Raw genomic sequence first — 23,142 nt, 5'->3', positions numbered from 1 at the left:
CAAAAGAGAATTTATAGTAGTACGGCTGAAAAATGCCAACCATCTATTCATAGTTGAAATTCACACTTGTAATTTTAGTCAACAGAACTGCATATCAGAGTTCAGACACCTTTCAAAACAACTGCGACTAGAAAAGAGCAAAAACATTACAGATAGATATTTTACTTTTCAACATTAAGAGCCACATTAAGATAGAAATGTAACATGTGCACAGAGCTACAGCAACAGAGAAACGCACAGTTTATGCGCTCTCACATAAAACTCATTTAATCCATTTTATAAGTGTATTGCTTTCTTTTCACGTTCTTTACTTAAAAATTGTAGACCAATACTGATTTAAGACCACAGACCAGTGTACTAAATGCAATAACAGCAGAAAGCAACGGTGAGAAATCACTTCACTGTTTTCAATGCACTGTTTGGCCCCAGGGAAAGGTTTTTGTTGGCCAGCTTTACACGCTGCACTTAATGACAGCGGTTCCTCCAGCTGTCGCGCAGCCTATCGGGAGTACTTGAAACGTACTGAAGTTTTATGGAGGCTGGTCAGGCAAATGAAGGGCAATAAAGTCTTACAAAAAGATGAGCTTCATTAGGTTCACAAAACCCCTTACGATTCCAATTCAAAGCCCTGCGTACCACACCAAGCTCATCCTTTTTATAAAGCAAACAAATGTTACCGCCCTTTATCCTTCACTTGACAGATTCACAGCATATGCCATAATAATTCTGTCCTCCAATGAGTGATGGGAAGAGTCTTTGCAATGGCAACTCAGAAGGTTTTATTTATTTTTGATTCACAGACTTTGATCAATGGTGTTTTTTCCTAACGGTAGCTTACTAAAAAGAGCTAAGTTTATGATGTACAATGTAAGTTTGCAATGTAAGAACAACAGTTCCTTTGTTTTTCTGAAGAAATAGACGTGAGCAAAATAAACCTCAATGCAAGAGCAACAGTTTCACGCTTATTTTTGTCTCACATGAGGAATGTGAGCGAATCAAATCAATTTTTCTTTTCATTTCAAAACTCGCCTTAAACAAATTATCGATGCTTTTTTCCCTTTTACAGCTAAAAACACATAGAATACAGTTTATTATTATTATTATTACTATGCAATACAAAACCGCATGTCACTGTAAAACAACTTTACGACTTCTACAATGACCGCCGCCATCAGTCGGTGTGACAAAAAAATTACCCTTTTGAAGGAACCAATGTTGGTAAGCAATCCTGGATAGTAAGGAATGTCTTACCCACTGCTTTGCAAGTCTTGGTACCCGGGTCCATCTCATAGCCCTCGTAACATTCACATTTGTAGTCGCCTTTGAGGTTGATGCATATTTGACTGCACGCATCAGGATTTTCACATTCGTCTATGTCTGCAGACAACCATCACAAAAGCATTAGCAACAAGGCAGAGATACACAGAGACCTTTTGTAGACAATATAAATGATTCTTGCAAACACCATCGGGGAGTTCTCAATATTAATTTCAAGATGTTGACGCAGTAAACAAATCATAGAATGGTAGGTACAGTGGCAGACTCCTTGGAGAATGTGTTCAACATGGGGTCCCATAGCAATAAGATACTGATATCTGAAATGATATTTAAGATGCCATGAATTTGTTTGACAAGCAATTTTTCTTTGTTGTGTTTTTTATTCGAAACATTTGGTTGAGACACACTGTACGAAAAGACTAAAGTAGTGTTTTCTTAAAGAAAAGAACATCTTTTTTCGTACACTAGCATAAAGACGGCCTTAAAGCCAACATGCATGACTAAAAGCCCCAAACCTCTTGTGTTGATATCATAAAGACTTTCATTGTACTAAAAGGCCTACAACTTCTGAAGAACACTTTACCTCCACAGGTCTTTTTGTCCAGTAGCTTGTATCCCGAGGGGCATTCACACTCATAGCCGATCTTCCGGTCCTTACATATGTGAGAGCAGCCGCCATTGTTATTGGCACATTCATTCAGACCTACGACAGAAAAAAAACAGGGAAAGCCGGTGTCAAGGGTCAGCGTGCTGCACGGTAATTGGATGGTAAGTGCCCATGGCAACCTGACAGCAGTTGACAGGGGAGCCGTTTCTTTTCCATTTTCTCAGTGGAGTATCAGGTTTGTGCCAAGAGTTTATGAGAAAGTGATGAAGCGGATGCAATCTTTCTCATAGATATACTTTTAGAGAATTACACAGACATCCCACTTTAATTTCATCTCTACAAAAAAAACTGTTTCTCCCATCTTCCTCTTCTTTTGTGCTACGGGTGTGCAGTATAACTGTATATCACAGTAATGCATTGCTTATTTAATTTCATAATCATACAGCGTATTTCAGTACCTCTGATTGCTTACAGCTTTAACGGAAGGGCAATTTAAAGCTTAGACATCTAGGAACTTTAATTGAATGCATTAAAGTGTACGTTTGTGAGGGGACGACATTGAGTCTTTGCATGGATGCACAACAAGAGACACTGAAAAGCTAGCCTGACACAACAAAAACCGACACAAAGAGGAAAGGAGAAAAAGTGATGCTAATGCCGAGGAACAGCTGACAGAGACAGACAGAGACACCACAAAAATAGGAAAAACAATGCAGAATAAAAAGGGGACAACTTGCTGGAAGAGAAATAGAACTGACTAGCGAGCAAGGTTATATGCTATTGACTTGAAAACTAATTCATATTCTATTACGGTAAAAAACAGGATACAGAATTGCAAGCTGAATTTTGCACAACCCTATAAATCACAAAAAAGCACTAAATACGTCCACACAGACCCTTTGAGACTCATCATTTTTTCTCCAGGCCATATTAACATATACATAAAGGAAGTTCAAGTGATGATAGAAGACTAATCCTTGGCATCAGTCCTAGTGATTTAGCAAGTGTAGCTGTGGTGGCCCATTTGGAGGCGGTCCAGTGTGCACTGGGCTCATCTTATCTGCTGAGTGGAGGAATGAACACCAAGAGCCGCTGTGGGATTATGTCTTTAAATATTGATACAAAGGTAAACATAACCAGAGAAGAAAAATCTGATGGTCCTGTACGCTGAGCACGTTCTTTTATGAGAAGACTCAAACTTTGATCATAATAAGCGCTATGTGAGTCGCCCTTGATCAAGCCCCTATAAACCCTACGCTGTCTATAAGCTTAAGTCCCTAGATACTAATACACGTGTCCATATGTGAACGTGACTGCAAGAAACTCCTTATGACAGTGCCGTTGAAAGCAGAATAGAATGTAATGACTGAATTTGTGTAAAGATGCTCACCGCAATCCTTCATGGGCTCGTCGGACCAGTCCTTGCAATCCTTGATATTGTCACACACCTTACTGCTTGCAATACACTCGCCGCTTTTACACAGGAACTTCAGTGGACCTTCGCATTTTGTGGCTGTGAGGGACACAATGAAGAAGCTTTCATGAATTATGACCATTCAATACCACATAAAGAGAACTCGCATACTGCTAAAACGTACAGTTTGAATGTATTTTAAGTCGCTATGAATAAAAAGCATCTGCCAGAACATCTACAGTGTGGCATAGCAACATGCAAAAGTACATCTATTTGGACATTTAAGTCAATGAGAGCATGATTGGATCTAGTCTTTCATCTCTCCCTATTTCACTTTAAATGCTGTCGGCAGAGATGAATTGGTTCATCCAAAGAGAGATGAAGGGGCGAAAAGTGTGAAGTTACTTTTATTGATGCATCCAGCCTCATCACTGAAATCTGGACAGTCGTGCACTCTGTTGCACTGTTTAGTGCCATGAATGCAGGAGCCGTCGCCGCACTGGAATTCATCTGGACGGCAGGTCAGCAAAGCTGGATGAGACAGATACACATGTGTTGGTAATGTCAAGGTCATAGGTTCAAATACAGTGAACACACATACTGCTAAAAGTGTAGACCTCAAAAAATAACTTTCCTAATCTGTGTTTCAGTGAAAGTATCTTAACAGCCTTAAAGGTCTAGAGTGGGATACAGCGGCCACTAGCGGTGAGTTTGAGAATTGCAACCAATCTCTCAGTCCTCCGCTCACCCCTCCCTTTAGAAACACGATGGTGGCCACCACAGTACAAAAAGATGTCGTGGGCTGAGACAGCATGTCTTCTCATGTTGACGCAGGGAAGAGATCATGCGGGCATTAGAAAGACTATAGAAAGAGCGATGTCTTATTTATTACATAAAATAAAGGGTCTGTGGATTTTAAGTATCAAAAGAAGGATACAAGTCAGAACCTGCTTTAATATTATACAGACTTTCCAGCAGAGACGCGTTAAGACCCGCGGTACTAAGGCTTTTAGCAGAGATACTCATAGATATCTATGGAGATACTTTCCAGCAGAGAGACGTTGGAGAGAAAGTTTGTCTAAAAATTACCCCCCAGGAGGTTGCTTTGATTCGGATCAGTATGTGAGTAACATTGGTTTTTCTGTTTGTTAGACCCAAGATATGTTGTTGTGGTTGTGATATTAGCTGTGTGACGGGGCAGTTTTGAGTGTCATTGTTTATCTGGAACCAGTGTGCTGCTTGTATATACTCGTTTCGTCTTCGCTTATTTTATTCATTTGCATTTTTATTTGCGTGGTCTAAGCTATGATAAAGCTAAGCATTTCATGCTTGCACTGCACAGCACGTTTGAGAGCAGAGCTAGATAACAGTAAATAGCAACACTGATAAAGGCATTTGATCTGACAGCAAGATAGCAGTTAGAAGTAAGTTTTCCCTCCTTTGTAAAATCAGGGACAACCGGACTCCGCACCGCAGGGTATAAGGAGAGGAAACGCGCTTTGTAGAGCTCTTTGTCCGTTTAGGGCTGCTGTACAAAACATGGTGGCGCAACATGTCGAATTCAATGTATGTAGGCCCGCTCTGTATGTAGATATAAATAGCTTATTCTAAGTACTACAAACATAACAGTTCATTACATAAGGTCTTTATACACCTCTGAGGAAATAGTTTTGTATATTATATTGCATTTCTGTCAATAGATCCTCCTAAAAATCGCACATTGCTCCTTTAAAACAAGATAAAAATCACTTGAGTAGCAAACTTTATAATTTAGCAGACCCACAAACAGAGACTAACAAATGAGGAACAAGAGCTACAGTATCTTCAGTATCACACTTTTAAGATCCAAGAGTAGTAGAAAGTAGTACAGAAGCTACAGCAGAGAAAAGAATGCAGAAAAAGATGACAAAACAAAACATTTTATGGTTTATTTAATAAATAAATAAATTAGAAGAGTCTTTATGGTTGTGGACAGGGTTTGACGTTAACAACTACCAAAATGGGTAAAATATGGCAGTAGAGTTTAACTCATTTTCCAAAAATTCGGCATTAGTTTGCTGTCTGACTGACAGGTAGCTGCCTAATCCGGTGTCTGTAGGAATTTTGCTACAGGTCTAAATCATAAAATCTTTGCAAAAATGTATCTACATAGCACATATACAGCCACAGAAAAAATAAAAAACCATTTCAAAATCAGCTTTTCTGATTTTAAAATTAACTATTTTTAGGTATGCGTTTAGGTAAAATATTCATTTTTGTTTTATTCTGTGAACTACTAACAATATTTCTCCCAAATTTCAAATAAAAATCTTGTTTCTATTTGCATCTATTTGCAGAAAATGAAAACTGGAGAAAAAGGTGAAAATAACAGAATAGGTATATAAAGGTATTTTTTCCGACCTCAAATACTGCAAAGAAAACAAGTTCGTATTCACCTTTAAGCAATACAACAGTAATATTTGTAAGTACATTTATTTAGGAAAAAACTCAAAAAAAATATTTTTTTATATGACAACCTGGATTTATTTCACAGTTTTCATGTGTCATGCGGATGACTTTATGTCACTCCTGGAGTTTGATTTTGTTGAAATTCAGATACTGGAGTGGCCACAAACTTTACTAAATGTAGTTAGATTTATGTCAAACACAAGAAAGAATATTTTATACATTAATATATAATATTAATCATTAATAATTGTTTCTCTAGTAAATATATCTTGTTTAAATAATTATTTTAAATAATTTTCATTAAACAAAAACATCGATTAAGAAAATTGTGGAAGCGGAAAGGAGGGTATTAGATAAATGAATCGCGGAACGAATCATTTGAGAGTCAGTCAAGAAGTAAAGTAAGAATAACTGCCTTTTATTACTAAATAAAAGGCATAATAAATAACATCTGACCTTATGTTTGGTGATTAGGACTCACATTAGCATTCTTCTATGATTTAGCTAAAGACAAATACTAGGCCTATTTTTTAGTTTTCGATTTACTAACGAACAAAAATTTCTCTCTTAACTATATTTGTTTTCATAGCCAAATTATTTACGATTTATTATAGATGTGTGTCATCACTACACGGCTTTTACGGCATTGTTTCTGCCTTTTGTTCACACAGGGCGTTTTCCGGGACTGATCTCATTAATGTTACTAGGTCCCCTTTCCGGAATCACTTTTCGGATCAATCCGGGATGCGTTTTTGTGTCACACAGAAGGCACTCTGGCAATTTTAAGGCAATTTTCTGGGATCAGTGGTCTGTGTGAATGGGGTTCTAGTATCATAGATAAGGTGGACAAAGACCTTGAAACACACACGCACACGCTGACTCCCACGGTTATGCAAACAACAATGACTACAACACACACAGTATAAAACAGATAGATCTGATTGGAGATCAGCCATACTACACCACTTTTAAGATCAGTTGAACTTCATATTAAAGGAATTATCTAAAGTTTCACCTTATAGTTATGCTATTTAACTATATTACTAGGAAATCATCATCTGGGAATATAAATCACAATTAAATTATTTTCAATATGAAATTTCTATTAGATTTTTCCTAAATTGCTATTCCTGGCTATTTAAAATGCTGCTCGACTCCAATGCAATATTACCAAAATTATGGGTGAACATAAGTCACTAATGCAAGGCCACAGATTCATTGCTCTTAATTTGAAATTAATTAATATTCTTGAGTTAAATGAATTTGTTCAAGCTGAACTAAAACACATGTTGGGTGGGATCGCACAATCCTGAAGACCCCACAGCCCCCCCCCACACACACACGCAAGTGTGCCCTGTCAAACCCCAAAACACACATGTTGCCCAGCAACCATTAAGACACTTGGGCACATGCTGTTTACTAGAACGTCCATGGAAAAAGCATCTTTATCTCCACAGACACAAACATGCTGGAACAAACTGTACACATCTGTGCACATGCCTTGCATTTACAATCCACATGAAAACAAACAGGTCTTAGCAGCAGGTTTAGTGTGTTAAGGATTATATGTGCTCAAACAAACACATGCTCATTTCCTTAAACCCCGTGGAAGCACAAATCTTTGAAATCTTTCATTTCCTTGCATTCACACTGACTGATTCCAAGAATCACATTTTTAATATATTTTAAATCGATGGAAATCTCATTAATTCTAGTCATTCTTAAATGCTATTACATAAAAGCATTCGTTTCATTTTGTAATACATTGTTTTGCCTTTAGCTGCAATAGTTTATTTATTTAGTCTCATTTGGCACCTGAAATTAGAGTTATTCAAAGTGCCCTTTCTAAAACCACGGCAAATTAAGAGGATTTAGAGTTCTTTGTGCTGTATCACTTTCAGCTAAATGAATACGCTGACCTTATATAACATTAACATAACATTTTGCATAACACCTGCAACACTGAATACATTTATTTTGAGAGAACTAGAAGAAACATACAATAATGGACAGTTTTCATATGTAACAGGAAATCAGGGGCAACTTTACATTTCTTTTATCACACTCAAGTTGAAGAGATGTACATTTAAGAGTAATGTAAATAGGTGTTTTTACACATAATATTAAAACAATTATGAAAAAATCTAATTTAAATGTCCAGTATTTTCCTCTTCGGTCTGAAGTCCAGATGCCTTTGAATTAATATCCATATCCATTAATTTTAATAAACTCCTCTATTCGTTTCTCTATAGATGCAAAAGTTCCAGTGGCATCACAGTATGTGCGTGCAAAATTGTACTTTATTCATTTTACATTAATTAATGTAATAAGGTTGTATTTGTTAACATTACTAAATGAATTAACTAACACTGCACCCTTCTCATACATACTTTAGATAACACCCTTGAGATTGACAACAGAGATCAAATGCATTCTTGTATACTTACGACAGTTAGCCTCATCCGACTTGTCCTTGCAGTCTGCATCTCCGTCGCATTTCCAGTTGAGGTGAATGCATTCTCCGCTCCTGCATTTGAACTCCCCGGCGGGGCACTGGGGCTTCTGAGGTTCAGTCTTGCGGCTGCAGCGCTCCATGGATTCGTCTGATTTATCTTTGCAGTCGGCGTCCCCGTCGCAGCTCCACAGCGCTGGGATGCACTCCGAGTCGTTGCATCGAAACTCGTGCGGGCCGCAGGTACTGGCGGTGGCCGCAGTGCACATCTCCTCGTCACTGCCATCACCGCAATCGTCGTCCCCATCGCAGACAAATGTTGGAGCCACGCACATACCGTTGCGACACTGGAACTCTTTCGCAGGGCAGGCCTTCGCATCTGGAGAGAGGAAGAGAGGAGTTCATTAAAATAAATTCTTATAGTAACATTAAAATTGCACAAAAAAATGAGTCATTCCCGCATGAAGCATTAAATCTAATTTATTTAAGCCAGGGGTCTTAAACAAATACTAGCAAACCTAAAGTTATAATGCTAAATAAAGTTCAGCTGATTGTCCTCCCTTTTAAAATGTGTTAAGCAAAATAAAAATGTAATGCGTACAGTATGACTATACAGTAATGCATTTATGATGAGATACTCCCTCGCAATATTCAGATTAGTGGATGACTAATATTTAGAAGATTTTTTTCAGGGCTCCATCCACAAATTATTACATCTGTTCCCCCAAATCCTTACTTAGTATTTACAATCTTGTTTTAAATGGCTTTAAAGGAATAGTAAATGTATATTTCGTCATCATTTCAAATCTGTATGACTTTCTTTCTTCTGCAGAAAACAAAAGAAGATACTTTGAAGAATGATGGTAACCGAACATTTTTGGCACCCATTGACTTGCATTGGTTTTGTGACTATACAATAGAAGTAAATGGGTGCAACCATTGTTCGGTCATCAACATTATTCAAAATATCTGCTTTTGTGTTCTGAGGTAGAAAGAAAGTCATAAAGGTTTGAAATGACAAGACGGAGTAAATTATGACAGAATTTTCATTAATGGGTGAACTATGCCTTTAAAGCAACACTAGAGAGTTTTTCGACCTTAAAATAATCTCTCTTAAATTATTTTAGTGGTAGGACAACTCTTAACTGGATGAATTTTACTGCCGCTGCTCCCTAAGCAGCCCTCTATCGGCTGAAATCACACTTGTAACTTTGGTGTGCAGGTAGGTTCACAAGCCCCGCCCATCACCTGCTTTATGGCATACGTCACATTTTACACGAGCCCAAACACAAATCAATATCTGACAGACTTACACTCGGTAGCGCGAACTGCAAGAGGCAACGGGTTGCAAAACGGATGGAGACCTAGCCTTCCTGCTACTGGATTTGAAAGTCTTATATGTAAATTTTTTCTTACTTATTAGTTATTAGGCTGTGCTTAGGTTGTTTATTAGTGCACTAACGTTACTGGTTCCCAATTTATAACCGTAAGGTAGACTAGAGATAATGTAATGTTGCCGGATCTCAATAGCTTACGTAGCATGATCGTGCCTCGTCACGAATTGAGTGTTATGCTTGTAAACGATGACTACCAAACCACAATAAATGTTGTATGGTCAAAAGTTGCTGATTCCTTAGTTCATGCACGTAGACTAATGTTATTGGTATTTATAGTTACTATGCTAGGCACTTTTCCATAGCGGTTCCCTATTCCCTATTCCCAAACAGCGGTTTCTGCTTAGTCAACAAATTCACGTGTATTACCCTGCCCACGGGGAAGCTTATACAGCGACAGTATTTACGACACTGATAACAGACAACTGCGCTTATCAATTACATGGGGGAACCATAAGCAAAAGTTCTCTAATGTTGTTTTAAAGTGCCAGTGAAATTAAAAATAACAATTCCTATTTTTCTTGAAATATTGCAGCGTTTATTGTAATATAGTTTATCAGTGTGGGTCATTCTCTTAAAATTCATGTTCCCTCATAATCTTCAGTTCAAATCTGAAAATGCACTTCCGTTCTGTCGTGATCCATCTTAAAGGACGCAAGTTAGACGGCTTGGGAGGAGCATCCGTAAACTCCTCCCCTTCAACTGTCAGTCTGCTCCCAGTTCCATTTCAAAATGCAACGGCTGTTTTTAGATATCCAATCAAATTGCAGGGAAAAAAACAAGCCATACCCATTTTTTTTTCTCATTCGAAATTCCGTTTTACTCGGAAATGCGTCAGAACACAGAAGTAAACAGGACCGCAACTTCCAGTTCAGGGGTACTTTAAGAGTCTAAAAATGTTGTTTTCTGCTAAACACTGCCAGATCACAAAACCAATGAGGTAACATTACAGCAAACTGACTGAATAAAAGCAATCATTGAAGGTTTATGGCAAACTTAGAATGAGCTCTGGGCTATTCTGTGCTAATCCAGCCTCAATGATTCAGCCGTGCTGCGGGTGACCGGAGGGTCACGCTCAGGCCCACATTGGCGGCAGACACTAAACGGGCTTAACAATTCTGTAGTAACCGCCTGTCTGCTCTTTAATGGGGTCCCCCACCCTACTGAAATAACCATCCCGAACAGTTACGCCGCGATTGAGTGTTACATTCCAATATTTGTAAAAGGATTTGCAATGGCTTACGTGTCCACAATCGGGTGCGAACAAGTTTTGAGTGGATTATAAATTATCCGTTTGCAAACTGGGCCCCATAAAACATTTTAACAATCAAAAAGGTGGCATTATCAAAACTGTATTGCCGGATTTTAAATCAATGCTACTTGTGCCGTTCACAGAAAAGGTCACTCTTGTTGCTCAGTGCACTTTGGCTGATATGTATTTCATTTTTCTGCCACCCACGCTCAGTGCTTTTGACATCAGTTACAATAATGGCCCATGAGATGTGTTGCTAATTGTATTTTTTGCAAAGCCGATTAGCCAACAAACGTCTAATTGGCTAATATAAGCAAATTGATAAGGGCCATTAGGAAAGCAACCTACTGTCTACCACCTAAAGCTCCTCCAATGGCCAAGGAGAAAGTGTGGAATAACATTATCAGACTAGAAACAGGCTTGTTATATTCAGACAAATTTGAGGGTTGATAATTCATCATCTAATGCATGTAGATGTCATTATTTCTACACACACAAGGTTACGTTTGGCATGATATGTTGCATTTTTATAATAGATGAGGCAAAATATTTAATCTTGTTGGTGTGTACACTTCCACAGGAAGGTAGGTCATGTTTGCTTTAAGCAGGGGGATATTGGATTGGCTGATCCTGCTCTTCTCTTGAGGGACAGAAGGAGCAACGCTGGAAATGAAAAGGGTCTTACCCTGTGATGTAGGGCCTAAAACAACATGCTCTCAAAGTTCAACCGAACACAAATAGGTAGAAACTATATAATATTTGCCAGTTCACACAGACAGTCCAGTCACATTTCAACTGCAATCAAATTCAGAAGACTTTCAGAAGAGATGCACTGACAGCAAATCATTTTATCTACCAAACTCTTAACTACAGCAAGCATCACTGCTAGTATTGCTCATACTTAAGAGTTTTCTGGAATTTTTAAACCCACATATTACACTTTGTCTCCTAACTCATCGAACATAAATGACACCTCAAATAACACAGCTTGTCAAGATGAAGTGTGCAATCAAGGCTGCTAGATTTTCATGAGTATAAAAAAAGTAAAAATTCCTAATTTGAAGGAGAACCCCAAGTTATATCTAGGGATGAGAATACCATAAAAACTGTAAAAAGAGAGTGGATTTGGGACAGATAGCAACCACCCAGAATACCCAAGCAACTACCTTGAAATGCCATATCAACCAACCAAAATATACTACTGACCACACAACATAATTCTAATAATTCCCATTTAAAATGTAACAACAGCAGTCATAACACTAGGGCTGCCCCCAAATAGTCGACTAAACGTTAGTCGATGTGAAGGAGGCTTGGTCGAATACATTTTCATTGGTCGGTTAGTCGCAAAAATGAAATAAAAAAACTCACGTGATGTCACGCAGTCAGTATGCGCGTTAAAACTTCACGGCGCTGCGCAGCTTGGTCAGTGTATGACATCAAAAGAAACAATGCGAGATCAACGCAAACAGTGCCTATGTTAATAAATATGAAGAGATGCCATTTGGTGCTGCGCGATGATGACAGCCTGTCCACAAAAGCACTGAAGATACGACTCGCAGAAGAAATTGACAAGAGATGGGAATTGACAGGAAATCTCGCGACCAGCATTTATACACAAGCTGCAGTCTTAGACCCACGTTTTAAGAGCTTGTCATTCCTTGACACTGACAAACGAGAAGATGCATACTCCACAGTGTCAGATCTGGCAGAAAGTTTATCTACAGAAGCAGCGCAATATAGGGATCATGACAGCATTAGTACTACAGTCTGCAGAGGAGGGTGAGCCCGCACCAAAAAAGAAAAATCATGCTGATTTCCATGCTGATGGCCATTTATGAGGAGGAGCATGCAGAAGAGAAGAATGAAATAAAGATGTGTTTATTTTATATTTTATATAAGTAAGTTAGCTTAATTTCCCTTTTTGTAGTGTTTCTGTTTGCGTTGTTTTGTACAAAAACGTATTTGTTTGTAGCCTGTTCTTTTTTATTCTAAGGTTTGGCGTTTTCTGCGTTTATTCGTTCGTTCGTTTTCGTTAATTTCCCTCTTCAATATAATTTTTCAGTTAAGTGTTTTTGCTATTTATTTATTTTGTTTGCCTTGCTTTGGACAAAGTTGTTTATGACTTGTCCATAGGCCTGTTTTTTTCTTTTATTATTTACTTTATTTGTACTTTTTACTCTTTTTATACTAAATATTTTATTTTGTACTAATATTTTAAACAGTTGCCGTTTGCGGTATGTTTATTTATTTGTTTTATTTATTTAATTATTTGTTCCTTTAAAAAAGAACAAAATTTTCAGTTTATTTTCTTCAAAAGGGTGTTTTATGTTCATGGTTATTTTGTTGGCAAGTTCATTTGGCATGTAACTGATGTTATAGTTACAGATAAATTATTTAAATGTACAGGCAGTCGAGCCCAGTCTCAGTCTCCTTGCTGTTTTTCCAACACATGATAATTATAACTGTAAATTATAACTGCGGCTCATTTATGTGTCCGTTTAAGCGCTTCATTTATATTTTAAACGCTTTATTTTTATGATTTAGCATTTCTCTGTAATATGAAAGTGTTAAAAAATATATTTTCTTAGCCGGTAAACTTAGATTATTCTTTTCCTTGTATATATACGCAAGTAATTATGTTAATATCATAAATGTGCGATTATTCGACTAATTGCTGAAATGAAGGACTACTAGTCGACTAGGAAAATCTTTAGTCGGGGGCAGCCCTACGCAATACTACTGTATAATAAAACCACACACATGCATTTTAAAAGTTGGCTTACATATCATACATTTCAGTATACTTCCCATACCCATTCCACCCTGTCCCCATCTGCCACTGTTGTTTTAAAGGGATAGACATTTTTGTCATCATTTACTGACCCTCCTGTCATTGTTGGACTTTCTTTCTTCTGCAGAACACAAAAAATATATATTCTGAAGAATGTTGGTAACTGAACAATATTGGTAACAATTCACTATTGTACAGACACAAAACCAATGCAAGTCAATGGGTAACGCGGTTGTTTGGTTACCAACATTCTTCAAAATATCTTCTTTTGTGTTCTGCGGAAGAATACAGGTTTGAAAGGCGGCGACTAAATAATGCCAGATGTTTTTGGGTGAACTATCCCTTTAAAGACACCAAAGACTCACAATATTAACAAATTAGCCTAACACCGTGTCTACACCGGATGTGGCGCGATGCGACAAGAGACAATAGAACGCATTAGAACTCTTTATAATGTAAAGGTCTCATGAACTGGGCTTGTTTATTGTTTATACTGTTGTATGAGGTCAACTTATGACGTTCGCGTGGTTTTTACATTCAAAAACATCCAAATCAATAAGTAATAGGCTATTTTCTACCCGGTTTTGAGGCCGGCTCTACAAACGCTCGGTTTTAATGGGCGTGCTGCAATGAAGACTTTAAGTAAACGCACACTGCTTTGATTGGACAGCAGTTTGCGTAGTCAACTTAGTTGGAGCCTTCTGTGAATTTGGTTAGAGACGTAACGTTAGGTTACACATTAGCACCATTCGCACGGTATTAGTATTATCTGGAGACCTTCTGTGATTTATACATGTTCTCCCCACATCTGTATTTCATGTAACGCATTCGCACGGGATAAGTGATGCCTCTGATTTCCTCAAATTTACTGACTTATTTCCCGGATGTGATGGCAAGGCTTTGCGTATAGTTTGTATAGCCTATAGTTGTATTGCATTTGAGACCTGTGATCGCGAACCGGACAGAAGATCACCGCGATCGAGGGTCTCAAATGTTATGAGTTTCCATGATAAATAAACAAACGGGAGACTGCCGGTAACTTATGGATATGACCCAGCACCCGAAATAATACCAAAACACTTCAAAACAGCCTCCATTATTCACAAATGGTGGATAAAACCTTGAAAAATTATATATGAACCCGCCAAATCACAGAGATGCCGATTCACACGGGATTAAGATCAGACAACCTCTGCAATTATTACAAATGACTAGAGGTCCCCAGGTAATACTAATCCTGTGCGAATAGTGCTCAGGGCATATCAAGTGATCTCTAACAAAGCAATAGTGACGCATTGTACAAAAATGTTTTACTCACATAAAATTGCTGCGCCATTCCTATCGGATCCAATATTGACGGCACAGCACTGCTTTTTAATTTTAGTCTTTCCGCAAATCCAGCGTCGACCTGTGCCTTGTTCCCAAAGGAATCCGTTGTGAAATGAATCGAAACAAACGCTCAATGTTATATCCATGTGAGCTGGAACGTCTTTAAAAATAAACTTCAACCATGCATTACTAATGTCGGAATCTGAAGGAAGGTTATGCATCGACTGTGTTCTTCCACAACCAGGCACTGACTGCACAATATTTTCCGATCTTTAACGGCATGTTTATTGGGTTCCGCTCAACTTGTGTTACTTCAGAATTGTAAGGCGCGAACCAGTGGGCAGGGCTAGAGAAGTAGTCGTTGATATTTTTCTGTGGAGGTGGCGTTCAACCCATCAATGTGCATTCCAAGACCTGCCGTTCGCTGGGCCTGGTGTCAATAACGGTTGTTATTTCAGTAACAAGGGCGTTTTCAGTTTTGACACTTACAGGATGTTCGCTTGAATACAATTCCCTCTTATATAACAAACGCTCGGGTTAAAATTGTGGTTTTAATTCATGGCTCCTTTAAAATTTGTCCACACCAGACATGGCACGATGCGGCGCGACAATCCCATTAGAACAAGCCGTGTGTCGCCGCGTGGTGTAGACACGTGTAAGAATGATTGACAGCACATTTGTCCACCCACATCAAAAAAGTATACACTTCTCTCTATCCATTGTAAAGGATACTTTCTCACCATTCTTACACACAAAATATTACACACCATTTCAATGACCACCCCACATCTATAAGAACAAACCACCTGAGGCAACTTCAGCATTGAGCCTCATGCTACATTCAGAAAATGCCCCGTGGCACAGTCAGCTCAGACTTAATGGTGCGTTCAAAACTGCTCCATCAGCTGTAATATTACAGTACCTCACATTAGACAGAATTCTCTCCTCCAGGGAGAGAGATACTGTATCCCCGATACACTCAGCTGAGAGAGGATGGATTGCCACAAACATACTGAGGCAACTAAACTCTGTGATGCTTTGGGGATGTCCCTTGTCTCAAAACTCTTCCCCTGTGCTGACAACAGTGCCTGAGGGTACAACATGAGGGTACAACATGGGACAAGAAGAAATAGCAAAAAAGAGATATTGTACCTCCAATGGGATACCTGCAATTGCCAATGACAGCAAGCTTCACCAAATGGTGGTTGCATGCTTTTACAGTCGCGTGAAAAATTAAGAGACCATTTTCAATTTCCTACTTATAGTTTTTTGTTTAGGCAAAATGATCATTTTTGTTTGATTCTGTGAACTAGTTACACATACATGTATGGGTCAAAGACTAAAAAGGGTTTAAGCATAAAAACAATAAGTGTAATACTGCTTTAAATTGTTGTTAAATTTACAGAAGATGCCCACCAAAATGTCATTCAGTGTAACAATCTTGTCAGGCATATTTACAACAAAAATAAATTAAAATCAATTTTAATTCAACATATTAAAAGACTAATTACTTTCACTCCAAATGCTAATTAGTTGTAATTTTACATTTTTAAAAATTTGCCACTATCCTAGGTTTTGCCCATTCGTCTATAAGAATGTTTTACTCATTTAAAGCACAATAAAATGTTATATGCTCCCTTACTCTTTTATATATTTTAATATGTACAAGTCAGAATAAGCTTGTTGTTTGAATTTGTACATAAATATTGTGTTACACTGAATGACAAGGTAACATTATTTCAACAAAATTTTCGATAAAATTTTTCAAAAGTCGAAACCATAAAATAGACAATTTACTTACATTTAATGTGCTTTCTATGGACATTAAATCACTTTAGTAAATTTCTTTTAATGGGGACATCTAAACGTCTTTGACCCATTTACATATTTAGGAAATATTTACATGTATTTATTTATATTTACCAATAATTGAAATTACATACACACTTTATTATTTTTCATATTTTAAAATTTTCTTAAATATATGCTTGTATGTGTATGTGTTCATAAATACAAAATGTATACACAGACATACAGTGTATATTATGCAAACATAAACTTTTATTCTGGATGCGAGCTAATGTGAAGCAATGACTGACAGACAGCAAATGAAAACAGTCTGAACTACTATAAAAGAAAAAGATTGACCCCTCAGTGCAACAAATTCATTTGTAGAGCACAACTCTGGACAAAACTCTCTGCACCGAGCCTGCAGCTGTTTACGGCTAGAGGAGCGACATTTTCACACCTGCTGAAGTACAGCTATATGTTCACCAGGGTTGAAGTAATACCTCTGGGCGGATAAGCAAATGGCAGCAGAGATGAAAGAGAAATATCAGGCTATTGTCAGGGGATAGAAGAAGTTCAGCATAACGCCTGACATTACATGGGTGCAAATACCTCAGCGTGTGCAACTGTGTGCTGAGCGCAGCCAGTATTCTCACCCACATGAATAACTGACTGGCTTAAAAGGGCAAATGCTTCTTTGTGAAGATCACATATGAAAATAACACTGCAAAGCATGCAAATTATTCCATAATATAAAAGCAAAACACATTAGCTCATACAGATTAATAGCATCACTAGCGAATGGATGGATTTAAAGCAAGTAAACATTAATTTTGGTATTATCAAGAAGCAAATGATATATCCATTTTGCTGGAACTCTTACGATTGTAACATCAGCAACAAAACAGCATCAATTTCCTGTTTGCTTCAATCAGGGGACTAACATGTGGGTCATTCTTCATTTGTGGTAGCAAGTGGTGTCCTTCTACTTGACAACAGTTAAAATAAATTAAATACCAATAAATTATCAAATGTTCACATGTATGTATTCTGTAGGATAAACACAATTTGTGCACTATTATTTTTTACATTTTTGTTTTAAAATACATATTTAATTGAGTTTGAAAGATTGCATATGTAACAAAATATGCATGTTTCCGCCATACCTCAGAGAGGTATTATGGAATGTAATTGAAACAATATATATATTTTAACACAAATAAAGTGGTTATATTGTGAATACAGATTTTTTTTTAACATGTACAATTTTATGAAAATATTTTTTAAATACATCTTTTGTAATATCTAAGAAAAAGTGGCCAAATTGATGTCTGTGGTGTAAAAACAATTGATGTCGCCCCTTTAAGAAAAGGGAGAAATCTATTTGGACTACTTCCTGTGTGTAAAGGTCATTGCAGGTGCTGGTTGATCTGAGGGATGCATGGTGAGTACATTCTCTCTTTTTATTTTTCTTAAAGTTAGCTAAATTTCTGACAATTTCACGTGTAGCACTTTATTAGTGTCTGTGGTGTTATGTTGATAACTTGCAGATTTGACATATTTTAATCAAAATTTTGATAAATACATAAATAATATTTCCAAAATGTCCCCTGATCTTGAAATCATCATGATGGCAGCCTCTATTTTAGAAAAGTCTGGATTTAGGCTAAATTGTCTATGGTGTTTTTGTCTGTGGTGTTACTTTCTTTCCTAGTAACACCACAGACTCTATAGTAAATAAATGAATAAAAATGGTTGTTTCACCAGTGTTTGATTAAAATGATTTAAAAAACAAAATGTTATCAAGCTTCAATTTTAATGGATATAGCATATTAAACTTATTTTAAATGCATAACAATACATTTTATTAAAAGAAAACAAGCAAGCATTTTTACAATTTCTGCCTCTCATTTGCCACCCCAATTGAAGAATGACCCATGTCTCAGACAGCACATTTCTGAATTCATTAGCTAGAAAACACGCAGAAAATAAAGAGCCACAAATCCGCAACAATACGGCACAGTGAAATCTGTAAAACAGCTTCCATGTTCTACAACACTGGACTATCAGTGATTTAATCATAATTTTACATGGGTGTCAAAATGACGGTTATTATTTTCGGTAATCGTGTTAGCTGTCGGTGATAATCACGTATTGACTGATATAATAAGATTAACAGATATTCCAGAGGCTAGTCGAGCTCCTCTGAATCCCCTTTGAGAAAAACGTTTCAAAGCATTTCAAAACATTAAGCTGAGATTTTATGAAATTAGGATGCTGCCTTAGATCGCAGTCACCTACAGTATATAGGCAGCTCACTAGGATTTTGAACATAAAGTAACTAGAGCCAAAACTTATTACACCCACCCACACTATTCTACATAATACACAATAGTTTTGCACCCACACTATTATGTTAACTACACAAAGAACACGTTTCTTGTAGTTTTACTAAGAATAGCAAGGGTAACACACCTCCAACTGTGCACACACATACTCCCACACGCAACCTCTTTCACATCGATAAAACATTGGTTTCATCGTGCAAGCACATTTTTTTCAGTGTTTAATAGATTTCTCCCTTCTATTTGTTCTTTTAATCCATATCTGTGCACTTCAAATCCACCCACACTAAGCACAGACTGCCACAAACCTCCATCGGTTCTCTTATCCGATCATCTTGCAGTCATCTCAAGGCGATGATCGACATTACACGCCTCAGTGCTTGACTGCAATTTCCATTCAATCTTAATTGATTGAAAAGGGTCTGGTTTGTGGCCAAGCTAGTTACACAGAGAAGGAGTTCACAGCACTCAGAATAGTAAACACGCTTGCGTTTCAGCGCTTGAGGCTACAGTATATGAATGTGACTTTGCTTTGACCCTCAGTGAGCTAAGTGTAACTTCACATTCATGTTATGAGCTGGTCAAAAATTCCCATTGTCTCATTGTACAGTATAAGGTATTAAAGAAATATTTAGTACCAAAAAATGCAAATACTTGCTTTATATAACACCCATACTGACTTTTAATAAACAAATAATTTTATTAAATACAGTGCTTTAATAAAATTAAATAAGGACACAAAACATATACTGCAAGTGTCATAAAAGTTGAATAAACAAAAAGATAAGGCAACTAAGAAAGTCGAGCAGGTTTGAAACACAAAAGGGGTAAATTATGCAAATGAGTAAATGATGACATAATTCTCTCTTGTGGGTGAGCTAATACTTTAAATTCTCCTAATGGTTACGTTTCAATGCAAATGTTTATTATGCAAGTAGCCTCATCTTGCCTCAAGTTTCACACATTTCGCATTTTAATCTCTTTTTTATTGTTTTGTGTATTTTAGTATTCCCCTAATTAGTTTCTGATGGGTCTGCAGGATTCAGGTGGGTGTCTATGCAGTACATTAATTGCTATGGATGTACAATGAGAGACAGAAGGTGGGGGGGGGGCAGAACAAGATAAAGAGAGTCATTGATCTCAAGGGTAATATTACTGCGAGTCACAAAACACACTGTGCTAATTAAGCTCCAATTATAGTATAACATAAAACATTAACACTTGAGCATTCAACAGACACTAAATGAGCTGATAGGTACCAACTCAAAAACACATTTCCCTCTGTCATTCATGTCTGAAAAAGAAAGACATTGATATAACCCTTATCGGTGTGTTCAGATTGGTACTCAAAGCAATAAGAGCTGTCGATGCAACAAAGTTAAACACCTTTAAACTTTATGCTAATGAGCAATGTAACAACTACCAATCAGAGTGCAGAGGGAGGAGATCATTTAATCGATCTAGCTCCAAAACAAGCTAATATCTGAACATAAATGTGATGTATCATCAGTAAAATTAAGATGACAAAATAAGACTTTTAGATTCCTTTAGATGGATTTCGTAAGAACAGAAATGGCAATGCCATGTTTGGAAGTATATTATTCATGTCTTTGGCTCCCAAGGTAATGTTTTATGTACGTCTTTCAACCATTATAGCAATTGCAAAGGCTTTTGTGGGTGCAGTAGGTTTTACATGCGTGTGCAGTCTGATGAACCATCACTAAAAGCACTTCTGCCCCCATTTAGCTTAAAAAGCACTAAAAACATTATTAATGAATATTTTTTATAAAGTACTGTGAAAATATTACATTTAATCCAGAACATAGGGCGTTTCTGAGTTGTTACTAAGAAAAATGAATCACTCTGCATAAAAATGTCATTAGACCAACAATGTTCCCCCAACGTTGTTCTAACAAGTCTGAACAATTTAAAATATTATGATGAACAATGTCGATTTGCAACTTCCCAGAAACATTCGCAACATGAATAAATTATGTGGATAGTGTTAAACAGTGTTCTGTTGTTAATTCAGTTTATGCTGTTGTTGTTTTTGTTGGCACTTTTTTGTGCTGATAATAAGAGTTCATCTTTTTACTTAATGATGTAAATTGGCACTGTTATTCAGATTTGTGCTCATATTAAAACATTTATAAGAATGTAACTAAGAAGTACTAAATAGAAAGTTAATGTTTTGCTTCGTAGAAATCTATAGTCTTAACAATATTCTGAAAGGCTGAATACCATTTTGCACTTTAATATAAACAAATTCAAATAGGCTAAACAAAGTAGTGTGTTTGCATTACACGTTGACTGTAGCTAGATCACATATTCCATTTATTTTACATTTCACATCTGACTGATTTGTTTCCGTTTCAAATACAGTACAGGTGAATGATTTAAAAATGAGAACTGTGATTTTGTGCTAACCTGATTCTTCTGAAGTGTTAACAGTAATATGTATTCACAAGCCATGCTTTCACATCTTCAATTATAAATCAAAAAGAGTGGTCCCGCAGATTATTACAATTCCATAAAAAAAATAATATAACTCACAAGTTGAAACATCAAAGGGCAGAAAATCAATTATAATCAGGAGCGCAGTGAAATATTTCTGTCATTACAACGCTCATATTTTCCAGTTATACGCAGGAGCGCAGGACATACAAATCGCAGCTATAAATCCACTGAGATAAACAAAGGCCGTCATAGTGCTAATCATAGCGCTAATAGGTCGAAAATGGAAAATGATAAAAGCCAGAGCTTAAGTCGAAGGATGTGGTGTGTGGTTCAATAAAACGTGATTAAGTATAGAAAGAAGTTCATACAAGAACAAGAGATTTAACTTGTGTTTGGGTGATAAAGACTGAATACAGTTCTGACATATGGTCAATTTCTATAGACCGTGAGAAAAGTCAAAACCTTTGTAACTACCAAAGCAATACCAAATGCAGGTACACCAAAACCCAAAATGATTTTACTTATATTCAAATTCCTGGATTTTATTTAAAATAAATACAGAGGCGTGAGTTCCGCTGTGGGAAAGTATTAAACTCTAGGCCGCCTGTGGTGGTGTTGCAAATTCACAGACTGCTTTGCTTTAGATTTACACACTTTAAACAGTGTAAAATGCTGAGTTTGCATCATGTCTTTCATCGCTGAGCCCTTCGGCAGTACATCAGGAGTTTGTTATGAGAAAAATGATTCTGAAGGGCTGTAAAAAGGCCACATGAATGATACATAATCCTTCCATAAGGAAGATAGTTGGGGAATCAATGCTTCTATAGGTTGCATGTCAAAGAGCAAAATAAAATCAATATGAGTTTATAATCTTATAGCAAATTGAATATCTGCCTTTGGAAGCCAGAATAGTCTGTGTGTGTGTGTGTGTGTGTGTGTGTGTGTGTGTGTGTGTGTGAAAGAGGGAGCAAAAGAGAGGAGAGAAATAAGCTTGCGCAAAATTAACAGAATTACAATTAATTTACAGCCACGAAAAATGACACCACTCCAGTTTTGCCTTTAATCATTTCTCATGTATTGTGGCAATTCCAGTCCAGTGTCTGTTAAATTTCAACAAAACAAACCTCAGGAATGTCAAAGTTACCCAACAGCAATGTGAAACACGCAAAGATGCAACAAAGATGTGTAAAAAAGTCAGGCTTATGCCATCATATTTTAGTTTTGAACTGATCATAAAATACATGTAAAAACATTAGTAGCATGTTGTTTAATTATAAATATTAATTAAGATCTGCAAACATTGAATCTTTTTAGTTATTTTGGCCAGCTTGTCCTGTTTCAATTGTCTGCTATTAAATGCTAATAAAAACAAAAAATTCATTTCACGAGTTCACCTGCGCAGATAACAGCGATGTTGCAGGGATAATAATGATAGAGCGTGGGTATGAAGGTTTATGCGTATTTGGCGTGCTGTCCAGGGAGCAGGCTCCGAGCCTGCCGGATCTATCCGAACTCGAAGCACTCTACCCTGGCCAGGGCAAGTGCGCCGAGCTCGGAACCGGCTCGAGCCCAGAGCACACCCCC

General features: G+C 37.1%; 1 protein-coding gene across 7 annotated transcripts in view; it reads right to left on the bottom strand.

Moving 5' to 3' along the window:
• lrp8 (low density lipoprotein receptor-related protein 8, apolipoprotein e receptor) overlaps nucleotides 1-23,142 on the bottom strand; it is a 177,174-nt gene that overhangs the window by 37,187 nt on the left and 116,845 nt on the right. For all 7 annotated transcript variants that reach the window (XM_057338736.1, XM_057338739.1, XM_057338738.1 and 4 more), the window contains exons 5-9: nucleotides 8,195-8,578; nucleotides 3,705-3,830; nucleotides 3,276-3,398; nucleotides 1,862-1,981; nucleotides 1,252-1,377 (exon numbers count right to left, since the gene is read on the bottom strand). In XM_057338736.1, coding sequence (XP_057194719.1) covers nucleotides 1,252-1,377; nucleotides 1,862-1,981; nucleotides 3,276-3,398; nucleotides 3,705-3,830; nucleotides 8,195-8,578 — 879 coding nt within the window. The remainder of the gene's footprint in view (nucleotides 1-1,251; nucleotides 1,378-1,861; nucleotides 1,982-3,275; nucleotides 3,399-3,704; nucleotides 3,831-8,194; nucleotides 8,579-23,142) is intronic.

This window comes from Triplophysa rosa, linkage group LG7 (genome assembly GCF_024868665.1).
Source record: "Triplophysa rosa linkage group LG7, Trosa_1v2, whole genome shotgun sequence".
Classification (NCBI taxonomy): domain Eukaryota; kingdom Metazoa; phylum Chordata; class Actinopteri; order Cypriniformes; family Nemacheilidae; genus Triplophysa; species Triplophysa rosa.
Note: the sequence above shows the minus strand (reverse complement) of the source record. Positions and strands in the feature narration are given on the sequence as shown.